The sequence below is a fragment of the Excalfactoria chinensis genome, chromosome 7 (genome assembly GCF_039878825.1).
Source record: "Excalfactoria chinensis isolate bCotChi1 chromosome 7, bCotChi1.hap2, whole genome shotgun sequence".
Taxonomy (NCBI): Eukaryota; Metazoa; Chordata; class Aves; order Galliformes; family Phasianidae; genus Excalfactoria; species Excalfactoria chinensis.
In genome coordinates, this window is record NC_092831.1 from 17,993,695 (window position 1) to 18,008,153 (window position 14,459).

The 14,459-nt window shown below is 41.2% G+C and overlaps 1 protein-coding gene across 2 annotated transcripts in view; it reads left to right on the forward strand.

Annotated features, from left to right (window-relative positions):
• Positions 1-1,026: 1,026 nt before the first annotated feature.
• METAP1D (methionyl aminopeptidase type 1D, mitochondrial) overlaps positions 1,027-14,459 on the forward strand; it is a 43,161-nt gene continuing 29,728 nt past the window's right edge. The window contains exon 1 of one of the 2 annotated variants that reach the window (XM_072341389.1): positions 1,027-1,166. Coding sequence is in view for 1 of the 2 variants with exons in the window: in XM_072341391.1 (XP_072197492.1) it covers positions 1,835-1,874 (40 nt within the window). In the remaining variant the exon portion in view is untranslated. Of the gene's footprint in view, positions 1,167-1,639; positions 1,875-14,459 lie in introns of those variants that run through there. The other variant, XM_072341391.1, reaches the window with a different exon arrangement.

Sequence of the window (14,459 nt, forward strand, 5' to 3'; positions counted from 1 at the left end):
AGCAACAAAAGACAGTTGCGTACATTTGGTTCTGTTTGGTAACAGCACTTGAAAGCAGCAGTCAGTGACTCTTTGGGCATACCGTATTAGGATATAGAGTATCTCTCTTTTTTCTGAGATAGTCATCTTTGGTTCGTTAATACAAATTTCCTGATTAAATCTGTTCATTATAATAGAAAAAGGAGATAATCCTCACCTAACCACAAATTAAAGACTTCTGAATAATGACTGTTAAGGTTTCAGATTCATCTAGAGATTATAAACATTACAGAATAGTTGCTCTCTTGGAACATAAAACAGCCTTCCTGTAATTGATCCCCTCTTGGTTTCTGATCTGCAGAAGGAACTGGGAAATCTAACTGCTAACACGTATCTACAAGTATTTGGGAAGTAACCTGCTACTTAAGGACAAGCTAATTACAAAGCTGTCAGCCATGTGTTTCTAATACTGTCTCCAGTTCTCACATTTTCTTATGCCATCAACAAGTTTTAAGGCCATTACAATATGGAATTACGGTCTTATAGCAACAGACAAAAGCCAAATGTTCACTTTATTTTCTTTCTCGGTGGCATTCAATTTCCCTGAATAGGAAATATTTATTGACCTGAGTAAGACAGGTGATAATAGGTTCACCTAGACCATTCTGCTTTTCTCCTTTAGCAGCACCTCAGGAAAAAATGATAGAATAGAGAACTGCTTCTCACCCGTGACTACTTTCATGTGAGGTACGCCGTTCTCTGAGGCACAGAGAAGTACACTCATTCCAGCAATGTGTAATTATGTACTCCAAACAGTGACAGCACGTGATTGCGTTACACTGAACTTCATGCTCATAGAACCAGCGGTTGGGTATCTGCAATTCTAAAACCTTACCAAGATGAAAAATAACACAAAATGGTGTTTGATGAAGTTCAAACTTGTGAAAGATAATACTGCATTGTACGGGAGCTGTTGAGTCACGGCCTGAGCCACTGATTGATCACCTGAGGCAAGCATGAGTCAGCCCTGGGAGCACAGGTGAAGGCGATTCAGCTGTGTGACTGGAAGCAGTGCAGCCTGGCTGCGCCTCGCTTAGACCCCATTTAAGGGCTGACGGCCGCAGAGGAAGGTTCTCTTTCTGAAGGTCCCTCCCTTTGCAGTTTTCTACTGGGAGCCCAGGACACAGGTGAGCGTTTAATGTTTTTATTGTCCCTTTCCACCGCGGTATTTTTTCTAACTATAAAGATATAAAATGCCATCAGCGCCCGCGGGCGGCTCTGCTCTTTCTGATCTTTTTCGAACAGACCAAATTTGGCCGCGCAGAGGAAATAACACGAAATACGCGAGTTTGAGTCCAAGCCCCACCCTCCAGATTCTGCAGAGGCAACATAAGTTCAGAAAGAGCAACTCGTAACTTTCTGCACAGACGCTGTTTTACTACAGCGGAGTGGGAAAGCACCGGGTTCAAAAAAGCGCGCCTAACTGCGGCGCTCGCCAAACAAGGCCGCAGCGCTGCAGCCCGCCCCGCTGCCATAAGCGTCGTCCCGCAGCCGATGCGGTCGTAGGCGCGAGGCGCGGCGCGGACCGGCAGCAGGAGGGCGGGAAGGGGGCGCTGCCGGCCCGGCCCGCCGAGCTGCGCCCTGACGGCTGCCGCCCGCTTCGCCCTCACCCCAAGGGCAGCGGCAAGCGCTGAGGTGCGGGGACGGCCCGTCACGTACCTGCCGTGCGCCGCGGACGGGACTCGCTTCGGGCGACACGAGCGCGACGGTCACGGACCGACGGCCGCGGCGTGAGGCGGACGGGACGCACCGGGCCGCCTCCCGCGGCCACGTGATCTCGCCCCGCGTGGCCAAGATGGCGGCGCCCAGAGCTGTCAACGCGCTGCGGGGCGGAGGTGAGTGTGCGCCGCCACGGGTCGGGGGGAAACGCAGCCTCGTTCCCTCGGCGGGAAGGGGAGGGGGCAGCGGCCGCGGAGCGGCTCCGCCAGCCCGAGGACTACGGGACTGGGGGCCCCGCGGGAGGTGGAACTCCCTCACGGTCGTCGGCAGCACCGCGGCGCGGGGCCTGGCGCTGTATGAGGGGAAAGCCGAGCTTCCCTCTAGGCTTTGTGTGTGATTAAATATAGGTTTTGTTCGTATCTTTAATAATTATACTAGTAATAGAGAGCAGACTGATTCCATGTTAATTTTATCTTGCACGTTAAACTGCAGGCACAACACTGCAATGCAACTGACATAACAGCCCTTTTTCACTGTAATCATCCTGATCTTCTACCGTACTTTTATTTTCTGTTCTGTCCGAAGAGACTTGAGCAGCCTTTGGAAGGCCAATTAATCCTACATCATGCATGGCAGAAGAGCCACATCAGTTGTTTTTTTGTTGATGATGGCTCACGTCCATAGTGTGGGAAATGCCATTTTACTCAGATCCTTGGAACCCAGGCTTCAGCTGAGCGCTGGCTTTCTGAGCCTCCTATTTGTTTTAGTTTAGACACCAGTCAAATCCTCTGTGCCTATGCATGTGCCTTTTGGAAACTGAATCACTTGTTAGTATGTGTAACATACAGCATTGGCTATTTTTTTGTTTTAAATCTCAAATGAAGTGAAATTTAGAGTGCAGCTTCATTCTTGATTTCTTGCTTCTGCGATGGTACGTCTGCAAACTTTGTTCTGGGTGTTGTGCAGCCACGTGTGACTGGAACAACTGCCTCCACCCCTCCATGCCCAAAAACCCCATGTCTATCATTCAGTTAAAATCCCCCAAGCCATTTAAATTTGTTAAGCCTTCATGCTCTCCCTTCAGATGTCAAACTTTATTCACTTCCCCTGGTAGATATGTTTCCAGAAGTTGAACAAGCAAAAATGTCATAGTTCAGACAAGACTGATTAAACTGAATCCAATTTTCCCTGAATTGGACAGCTCAGTGTAATTTAATTTGCAAATACTGAAAGACAGAAGTAATTTTAATTAGATTTCAGTCCGCAGAAGGGAATCTATTCTACCTAAATTGAAGGAAAATTACTTTTTGATAGCCTCTTATGTGATATCTCTTCATACTTCTGGTGTTATGTTTCTATGAATGATGAAAGTTTTCACTATTATGGAACTGTTACTAGATAAGCGCATTTGAAAAGCAGAGGTCTTGAAAATTTCTGTGTTGGTTAAATACTTTCTCCGTATACTGGAAGGAATTAGGCTATCAAAAAATATGTATTCATTGTGTTTGAAGAAGTTGAATGATTATGCTTGCAAACAGGTAGAAAGGTTATTTTTTTCGTTAGATGCATCAGAGAATTTACTTGATTATTTTCTGTCTTGCTAGAGGCAGAACTGCAATACTGTCAACCCAAGGAGAAGCTGTACAGCTTTTTAAGTGTGTGGGTAGTTTACACAAACCTCTGAGATTCTGTAGGTTCCAGCCCTGCATTTCAGAGTGCTCTGGATTTAGCTGCCACTCATTTTGTACAGTGTTTGTGAAGGATTTTACAGGTGATGCACGGGAACACTAGCTGTATTTATTATTTCGTAAAAGCTAACTAAGAAGCAGCCAGAACTGCCAGTGATGGCATGCTAGACTTTCATGGTTTGTACTTATAAATAATACTGGTTGTATGATGTTTTATCATCTTGTAAATGCTCTAATTACATATTATGACAGTTTCAGGTATTGCAATAATTGCATCTGTGATGTTCATTGGTAATAAAATCAAGAAGACAACATCAAAGAACTGCATGTCTCCAAATGCAACTTAGATGATTTCAGGCATAATAATCCTTTATTGATCTATTAATTTTAGGCAAGTAAATTATGGTAGAGTAGAAGCCCCTACTTTCTGGTAATGAAGTTTCAGGACTCGGAGCCACAGGAAAATAGCTGATGAGAAGAATGCCTAGTTAAACAAGTCTCTTACTGTTAAATACTGGTATTACAGTTTTCTTACCTTGCTCCCCTATCTCTACCAATGAATGAGTATTCCTTAACAATCTGTGATGTGTATTGCTGCCAGACTTCATCAAGTTAAGTTAAGCAACACAGAGAGGAAGTGTGTGAATAATACATCTTTATAAATCTTTTCCAAAATTAAGGGGAGGGGGGAAGGCATAGCTGGGTTAAGACTGTAGCTCTATGGTTTTGAAGCCTCATGCTTCCAAGTTTGCCTAGAAGTGCAGAGTCTCATTAGAGACCTTTATTTATTAGCAGTATTTTGTGTGTTACAAAGCATTTTTTTGGTGTGTAGATCAGGTCTGTTTGCAGGTCTGGTAGTAACACGTCCTTGAGTGTCGTGTATCCATCAGAGCTAGTCTAAGTAAAACAGAGTATTTCAAAGAAAAGGAATGAAAACCTCCAGCAAGGTTGCTCATGAGTCTATTCTGAAGTATTGCAGCAGTTAGAAACATTAGGGAAGACCTGGCAGGGACTAGATTAATGGAAAAAAGATATTGGTAAATCACTGAGGCAATATGAAGCAATCATTTTATGTCCTTCAGATGAAGTGTGTGTGTATATATATATATATATGTGTGTGTGTGATTTTATATAGTTTTTTTCTCTGTGATTAGGCATTAGATCTTGACATGTAAGATAATAAAGCAGGCAGTCAGCTTTCAGAATATCATTTTATGGTGAACTCTGCATACTAGCATACAGAAATGTGCCAGAGCCAGCTGCTGGGAGGTGCTTAATTAGATAGGTAAATGAAGTACCTGCTGGAAATATCTTCACATCTCTCTTTCTTGTCTTTTTGATTTTGGAAACGTGATCAAGATCAAAACTGTTCCTTCACTGAGAATATCTGTCCAAAACCTCTGTAGTTTCCACCACCTACAAGGGTAGAGGGATCTTCCTGCTCTGGGAGCAGTTTCTGAGCTGCCCTGGGGAACCAGTCTGTTTCCATCTTTTTGATAATGTGCTTTGAAATGGGGGTTACTTTTTTATTTATTTCAGATGTTGCTTGCTCTTTGCTGAGTGTGACCATAAACTCAGCATGTAGAAGACTATTCTCATGTTAAGAATGAACCATTAGAATTTCTTAGCACTGTTGATAGTCAAATACTAAGAGCATCTTTTCACCTGTATCTTTATCATTGTTCATCTTAGAAATGCGCACCTCAAAAATTAAGAACTTTTGATCCTCACATGTAGAAACTTCCAAATTTTTTTAAAGCCATCTAATGCTTTAAAAAATAATAATAAGATAAAATTGTATCACATAGATATCGGTCCTAGGGGAAGCATTTCCTGGTATTTCAGGCTGATAATGGGTATGTCCTATAAGTCCAAAGGTTTTTTGGCAGATGGGAAAAGTGATTGAAAACTTTTGTCAGAGAGTTTAAGATCAAATGATGCTTGGCTGCACTGTGCAATATGTGAGCTGGGCAATTAGCTGGAAGCAAACATTAATTCACATTTTCCATTAATTTGTAGGCAGACTTGTGTCTCCAGAATTTAGCATTAGCATTATCAGCTGCAAATAATGCACAGTGGAAGTTCAAACCATTTGATCGCAGTGCACTTTTAACATCTTCAAACGATCCAGAGGTAGTTCCATCCCTGTCTTGCAAACCGTCAGGCAGACGAGGAATTATTCCCATTTCAACAGCACAGCAATGAGTAACTCTGGGGGATACACTTTCATGGTTTGAGGCATGAGAGAAAAAATATTCCCCTTTCAATAAAGTGTTTAATTGTTGTCTTCTGTCAGCTGAGAGATAATGTGTTGTTGGCAGCATGCAGAGCCTTTGTTCTGAGGGGATGTATTCCTTCTAGCTGGGGGACATTTGTGGGGCACGGTTTCTCCATTAGCTTTGTTCTCTCCATTGACATCAGCCAAGGCTGTGTTCCTAGGAAGGAGGCTCCTTAGCAGGTGTCCTCACCAAGCAGCGGGCTGGCTGCCATGCTGGAGGCTGTGTGGCTTTGACCACCTCCCCAGGGTCCATTTTAGATGCCAGAAAATGTGAGGTAAACCCAGCTATAATCCTTCTGGCAAAACTGAACTGTTACATTTTTGTGTGTATACTTTTCCATTTTGCAGTCTCTTCTCTTAAAAGTCACCATTCCCTAGACAGAAAGGAGCCCCTTTCTCCATTTCATAGCTCTAGTCTGTGCAAACTGGGTGCCCTGGTGTGGTAGTTTGCAGTGAAACTGATGCCCAGCTCTGTCGTTGGCTATGGTCCCTGAAGGAAGGGTGGTATGCTGTGTGATAGATCTCGGCTGGTTCCTGAGCTTGTTTAATGCAGTATGTAGCATTTGAAGAGTAAGAATGAAGAACTGAACTTGCTATATTCTGGATGTGAGATTGTGAATGACAGTGTATTTTAGTGCATGTAGTTCCTCTAACCAAAGTGACAGGATGAGATGTTACCTGACCATATAGTAGAACAGGTTGTGCCTGCCAGATCTCACCCAGGTAGCCACAGGAGACAATAGGGACTGAAATTGTTAACAGCAGTTGATGGATGGAGAAAATGTAGCTACAAGGGAGTAATTTGCAAAGCATCTTGTAGAAATATGGCATCAGAAGAATTAAAGGGAGTCTGAAACCTGTGCTAACACTTGCTATTTCTAAGCACATCAGGTGAGGTTAACACATCATTTCAAAGTGGACATATATGAGTGGGCTTTCTAGATAAGGTAATATATTCCTTGCAGTCTAATTTTGCACTGAATTTCCTTTAGTAAACTAGAAGATTAATGTAAGATGTACTTGAAAATGACATCTCATAGCTAGAAAGTTCTAAAATTCTGTTATAAGTCGTTTCCAGATCTGTAGGGAAAACTGAACTTCTCCATCCTGACATGTTTTCCATTATTTCTTGTATGATTTTCAATGTATACAGATGGTAGGGTTGAGGTTACAACAAAAAGCAAGTCCTTTTCAGTGGCTGAATCACCCTAATACCATGACATGGTGTTTTTGTTTCTTACTCTGAAGTTTGGGCTTCTGCTGAAATCAAATCAGCTGCTCCTAGTTTTGGATTTGCAGCTAAAAGTGCAGCAGAGATCTGTGTCATGAAATCTAAGCTGTTTTTCCCTTCTGTCATATTTGGACATACTAGATATGATGCTCTAGTTTGACAGTTGTGAATCATGAGCAAATGTAAGTGGAAGTGTAGGAATTTTTAGCAATGTTCACAGGCAATTCTCCTGTCCTGCTGCAGACTATAATTTCAGAGTAGAGACTGGTTGTATACACACTCTGTAAAAAGGCCTCTGTACTAAAACTGCCTGTAAGACTCCAAGTTGCAGTAATCTCAATTGCCATTTGGGATCATGTAATTTTTCCTCCTTCCCTCTTGCCCACTCCCAAACCAGCACAGTTTGATAGCACTTGGAAATTTGCATCTGGTGAGGCACTCTGGTACATCTTGTTCTACACGTCAGGTTGGGGTGGTGGCTTGCAGTGCTTCTGAACCCCACATCCCAGTGCTGTTGGCCTAGCTATATTTATTAGCATTAAAATGTAATTGGAACTTTTTTTTTCCATGTAATCAAATGGGAGAGGGGGTAAGTTACAGTACAATTGTGGGGTTTGTTGATTCTTGATACATTCTTGATCTTCTTGATTTTGTATCTTTTCAAGCTGTATGCTTTGTTGTGGTGGTTTCTTTCCTAAGTATTTTTTATGTAAGTTGTTTGTTATGTTTTGTTGTGGGGTTTTTTGAAGATATTCCTCTGTGCTGGATCTAACTTTCATATTACATATGTGGAAAAAGGATGTGAAAGTATAAAAGGAGGGGTCTGTACTTTGTGCACTCTCTGGCTTATAGTTACTCATCTTGCAGGAAGAGACAGTTTGACTACAGTGTTTCAATTTAACGTTCTAGTTTTTAGCTACATGTTTCTGGAGGTCCACTGCCATTACCTTGTGGTGCTGATATTTCATGTTTAGAGAAGCGATCTACCTGGATTCAGGTGTGGGCAAGCTGCTGTAGCTGATGCACCTTATCCCCTCTGCTCGGGAACCCAAGCCTGGTAGTGCCAGGATTCCCGGGGTACTGGAAGAAAGCTGCCTTCAGATGCTGCTCCCTGCTTTTATTTTCTCTGCTGTTTTAACATAGCTGCACCTTATGCTGATGGGCAATGTACCTCACCACCAGCAAGGTCTGGCTCTAGTTTGTTGATGGCTAGAAGAATAGGTTCTTTTTAAAATAGAATGGAAACAGAAGCAGCTAAGAGTACAGATAGTGAAGAGGTTGCTTTGGCATCTCTTGATTGCTATTTAGAACTAAAGCAACAAGTTGTTAAACAAAATAAAAATGTTGCAGCCTTAGTGTTACTCTGTGTTGGTTTCTTATTACATAGCCATTTCTGTGCTTTCAGTGCAGAGTGAGTACAATGTATATTGATTTTGTTCTTCCATGTATCTCCTTTAATCTGTTTCATTCTGTTAGAAGACCTACATTCTGTTAACACTGCGTATGATTTTAGCAGCAGTTGGAATTCCTTTATTTAGAAAACGTTTGTGGAATTATTTTTATTTTATTTTTTTATGATCACAGAATGAGTGTTAGTTGTCAATCTAATTAAATTCAATTGCATTTCCTGTATATTTTGGTTTTACTTTGCTCTTATATGCCTCTATCCTTATCAGGACTTGCAAATTTCTCTTTGGTGTTGTCCTTGTTTGTTGTTTGTTTGTTTTTTTATCTTGAGGTTGGCATATGCCTGTCCTGCTTTAAAATATATATGAATGTTTATAATCTTATAATTATAATCTTTATAATTTCAAATGTGGGGGGAAACTTGTCATTTCTTAATTGTCTAGACTTATTCCCTCATTGTTTTATGTTTATGATATGTTTTATCTTGCTTTTTCTTTTGTAAAATTTTATATATATATATACATATATACATATATATGTATGTATGAGAAGAGTTATTAAAAGTTGCTTCTTCCTATTTCAGACTTTTTGACCAGATTGACTGGAGAAACAGGCAGAACATGTTAATTATTCTTCCTGATACATACAATTCTGCCTTGTTTATTTATCTTTTGCTGCTCAGAGTTACCTATCTAACTATTATACACCATTACTCATAGAGAGAATTATTTTCCTGGTATGCTAAGAAAGTGTGTGGAAAACCTGGCTTTCAGCTAATTCTTCTTTTTCTATCGTTGTAAGATTTGTGAACTCTATTTTTCTGAACATGACCTATTTACCCTGGGAGGAACTACAGTAACAAGAGAACTTACAGAGCTCTGGCATCACAAATGTGCAGATAAAACAAATCTGAGAATCCTTATCTGTTCTATTAAATCTAGTAGCTCACAAGCATCTGAGATAAAGATGTCTTCACTAAAAATGCAGTGATTCTGTTTCTGTGGTAGGGGAAGAGAAGATCTGCTGCAGCACAGTGCATGTATTGTATTACAGTTCACATCTCTCAGGCTTCTCTGCTCGAGGTTTGACATTTCTGCTGTTTCTGATATTTTTTTAAAAAGCAGTTTAAAAAATCACATCAGATCTTTTTATGCATCAGAAAGTGTAGCCATAATCATGCATTATAATCTTATTAAGAATCTTTTTCCAATCTCCAGCAAGGGAGAAAGTTATTGGCCTTGCTTGACATCATTCATTCAAAGTTTTGGATAATTAAGGATTACCTGAGGACTGAAGCTAAAGTTGTTTTCTTGCATTGCGGCTGTATCTGGAGGTCACAGACTTCACATTTCTATAGTTAGCCTTGTCCAGAATCCTCACACTCCAGCGAACGTGCAGCAGTTTGTGAAGGGAGAGGCTGATGCTTTGCCAGCTTGCTGTTGGGTGGTGAGTTCCACCCTGACATGTGTGGGACTTCACTGTCCCCAGGCTGATGACTGTGGTGGGAGCAAACAGTTTGGTGGTGCACCTTCTTGGATGAGCCGCTGCACTCAGCGAGTCTCTCCACCTACAATACAGGTATTTACCTACCTTGCAGGTGCATTGGTTGAGATTAATGAGTTGTTTGTAAAGCACTTTGAAGATGAAAAGCTCTGTAAAAATGTTAAGTATAATTATGTATGAGCTCTTGAGTGCATAATGGCTGTTTGCTTGCTAGTATTTAAAGCAATTTATAACACACTAAGTATGAAAGGCACTGTATGAAGTCAAGCTCTAGTTTCCATTAAAGAAAAGTCACTTATTTTGTGTTTGGTAGTTCAAGTCATACCACTTGTCTTCTGTGTTCCACAATGAACAAAAACATTTGGAAGATCTTTTTGAAAGGAGCCTTTTCCAAACTTTTCAAGTCGTTATCTGGTAAGGATTTCTTCTCTTTCAGTCATATCTTAACCTATCTGTATGGCCCAGGTTTTGTTTGCCAAGTGCCAGCATCTTATCCGTTCTTTCATTTTACTAGATGTTCCTTCTGTCCTTTCTTACGCTTCTGTCTGAGTGGCTGTAACCACTAGGACACATTCATAAGAAACTTTTTTTTTTTTAACTTAAAATCTTTTCAGTAGGGGCATAAAAAAAGGATATTTGGAGAAGAATATAAGGGAAATCATTGAAGGTAGTGTTTGCATACTAAACCATTTGTTTGCAAAGGGCACGATCACATGATAACCCAGTACTACAGAGGTTACTGGGCAGAGGAAATTTGATGTTAGTTTTTAGATAGTTCTTTTTAGATAGTTCATATTAACATACTATGTAAATGGAAAATAACCTGGAAATATTTTATGACATTTTATACCAGAAACAAAGTCTGGAAAGCTTATCTCATTAAATAGCTGATTCCCTGGGGAGTTTTTCTTTTAGAGCCGTTGTCCTTTCCAAATCAGTAGATGTCTTTCCCTATATGTTTTAATTTTTGAAAAAAAGAAGAAAAGGTTGGAAAGCAAGTGTTGGTTGAGCTGCTATGCTGCATGGAAGGAAGCCTGAGGGTAATAAAGGGCTCTTCAGAGCTCCTCAGAGGTCTTTTGGCAGCTTTACACTGTAGTATGCAGCCTGAGAAAACTTTCATGAGGGTGTTTGAAAGTCATACTGTTCACTCTCTGGTTTAGAAGATAAATAACCAGCTGTGTAAAGTCTCCAACTTTCACATTTTAAGGATGTTTACTTTCATGTATTTATACTTAAAATCACTGTTTAAAGTGATGGTTCAGTTTTAGATCAAGCGTATTTTGAATCATGAAGGACTACTGTGGTAATGAACGTTATCTAAACTTATACACTAGCACTTACAGCATATCAGATGTTATCAGGTTATCTGTTTCATGTTCAGCTGTACATGAAGTTAAATTAGGTCCTGCATTATGTATTTATTTAGAATTATGAAAACCAACACACTTGACATCACACTGAAAGAAAATGACAAAGAAGTTATTTTTCTCACATAAATCCAGCTGTTCAGTCTCAGATTTTCTGACTGGAGTTGGAAAAAAGCAATAGTGAGCTCCTAACTTCATTCTGGTGTGAACAGGCATAACTGGAGCAGATGCACACCTCTTTTGCTGACCGTGCCACTGCAGTGGTAGCAAACGCATCAGAACTGTCTTCACTGTGTCTATTTGCTCACTGAGTGGGATTCAGGACCCCAGATATTAATTAAATTGTGATCAGAACCATAGAATTGATTCATATTTATATAATTTTGCAATAGGCTGTGCAGGTCATTTGAAATTAATTTTAATTGAAATTAATTTTACTTTTTCATGATTTCAGTATATGGCAGAGTCTTAGCATGTACTTTCCTGAGTTTGCTGATTTGAGGATGATTTGAGAGCCAGAAAGAATTGATACCTCCTCCAGTACATGTCTCAGGTGCTATTCTGCCAATATACATAGCTTCTGTTATCGCATCCTTTATATGCTGTAGCACCAAAGCTCCTCACCTGGAACTTATCCAGGTGTTGCACCAAAGTATGCCAGCAGACGGACTGCTGCAAGAGCACCAGCACTAGTTCTGGAGATGAGGCTTTGATGCTGTCTGTCCAGCTTTCAGAGTAATTTGTAATGCGCCACAAAACACATCTGGGTAGAGTTTTAATGAACAACTTCACTGGCCTGGCCTGAATTTTAATTTGAAAGGTTGTGATTTCAGCTGTAATTGCACTATTGAAATTGAGACATCAGAATTTCCACTTGCAGATCAGTGTTTCTAGTAAAGCACTCTCAAGATGGGCATATGCTGTCAATGCATCTATCAGGATCGCTGACCTTCCTTTCTAGCACTGATGGGTACTGCTTGCCACATGTGCGGCTCTGCTAGTAGCCTGGGTTTTATTTCCTTCTTCTGACTTCGCCATGCACGCCATGCAATACAGTACATGCCTGTGTCTCTCATGGCAGATGGGCAGCTAAGCAGCCTTCTGTTTCAGCTGTGTTAAGGTTATATGTGCCCCTGTCTTTTAACTTAAGGGTGAAATAAGTCTTTTTTTTTTTTTTTTTTAATCAATTTGAAAAATTTGCAAAATCTTTTTTCATGCAATTAATGTCTTTACAGATTGTACCTGATCAGTCAGTTCTGCCTCTGAAGTTTTCTATCCTAACAAAGCTCTGAACAAATATATATAAAAGTGAAGTGGGTTCTGCAGCTTCTTTAATTGCAAGCAGCTGAGTCTTGTCCAAGCAAGTGGGAGATCCAGCTGTGGGCTCAGATTGCTGCCCACATTGGTCTGCATCTCCAGGGCAATGCTGTTGCAAAGCTGTATGTTTAAACCACAAACCTATTACAACAGCAACAACAGAAGGAGAGTTGTTGTGAGCGTTTGTCAAATCACGCAAGAGGATCTAGGAGTTCTGAGTTGAATTTGTGAGTTAGTAACTGGCTGAGTGGGATGTCCCCATAGAGACTTCTGTGGATCGCTGCCCAGCTTTGCAGACAAAGTAGCTTGCTCTGAAGAAATGCCAGTCGTATTTTGCTGGCAAGTTTGATTATCTTCATCTTGGGGAAGGCAAAACATTTACTGCTGCTTAGAGATTTACTATCTGAGCAAATCCTTTTCAGTTCAGAAATGGATTTGGAAACTTAATCTCTTGAAAAGACTCACTGCTTACTTGATCTGTTCTAGAAATTCAAATGGTGGAATAGTTCAGTAAAATGTACAGAGAGCAAATAGAGATGAAGACAGTTTTGAAATTCATTTAAGTTTGCTTGTGTGGAAAGTAGCAGTCATAGGTCTTGCTTTGTCCATCATCAGGACACCTGATAGAACAGAGGTTTTTGTGGTAGCTGTTACTGTGAAGTTGTAGCAGCAGAAGTGAATGGGAGCACAGTGAAGGTTTTGGAGGTGAGAAGCATTGCTTAAAGTACAGCTGGACTTCATAATCCAGTTTTAAGGGATTAACTAGGTGCTGTAGTTGGTGTTTAATTGTCTTTGTTCTGACAAGGCAAGTATTGTTTGTAGGTCTTCCAGGAAGTCTCTTGCAGCAGTAGCTGGGGTGTTGATGGTATGGTATGGGGTAGTTGTGAAACCCCAGAAGTCCTTCCTTACTGCCTGGCTCTTGGGATCTGAATGTGACATTTGTTCACTGGAGGGCGAGGGGGCCAAGGATCAGCGTTGGGACCCCTCCTGAAGACATGCTTTGGGAATTCAAAGATGATTGATGTCATCCATCTTAACTGCTTCTGCATTACATTAGATGGGTGTAGGGAGTGAGTGTGTCAGATCTGGATTTTCATGTACACTGTCACTCTTGTGAAATGTGCTGATATTCTTCATCTTCCCAAGACATAGGAAAGGTCATGGTTGAAACTGAACCTTTAGTCATTGCGGTGGTGATTATTGTTTAATTTACTGTAAATCAGACACCAAGCTGGTGCAAATGGATGCCTTAGCTCTTTCTCAGTTAAGGTGCCTGCTGTACTCAGCTATTTATTAGATCCCAGTTGAACATTCATTAGTCTAGGAACATGAGCATGGCAAATGAGGTATGGGGGAAATCCAAGTAGTTGAGCCTAGTTGAGCCTTGTACTTCGTTGTGTGCCAACTAGTGTATGTTAAAAGCTGAAGCTCAGGTCCTTCTATTTGTCTCCATCCACAAACTGGAAGAGGAAAGGCAATGAAGGTGTGTCTGGGAGAGCGGTGGCTGCAAACTACTAAAGACAGGGGCAGGCAAAAGAACACAACGGGCCAGTGTGCCCAGGGTGCTGCAGCCCCCTCCTCCTCACTCTGTAAAAAATTGTGCACGTTTTTTCAGATGTTTCCTTGGACCATTTCCCTGTTGTTCCTGACAGACAATTGCGGACACATCCCAGTGTTTGTGCAGAGAATAAGAGTGGCACCATAGAGAACTGCAAGCCATCCTGCCCATGCTGGGAAGGATAGCTGGTGTCTTGGGACGGGAGGGGCCTGGGCTGCAGCAGTGCTGTGCAGGAGGAGCCATGTTGTGTCTGGAGCCAGAAAACGCACTTTGAAACCACTATGTGGGAAATGCAAAACACCTTATTACCCTTTCCCTACCACAGAAGAAAGCTTTTTTGTGTCTGACATAAAGCTTATAAAAGCTCAGTGTCTGTGGGGGAGACCACTGCCATCCTGATTCAGACTGGCTG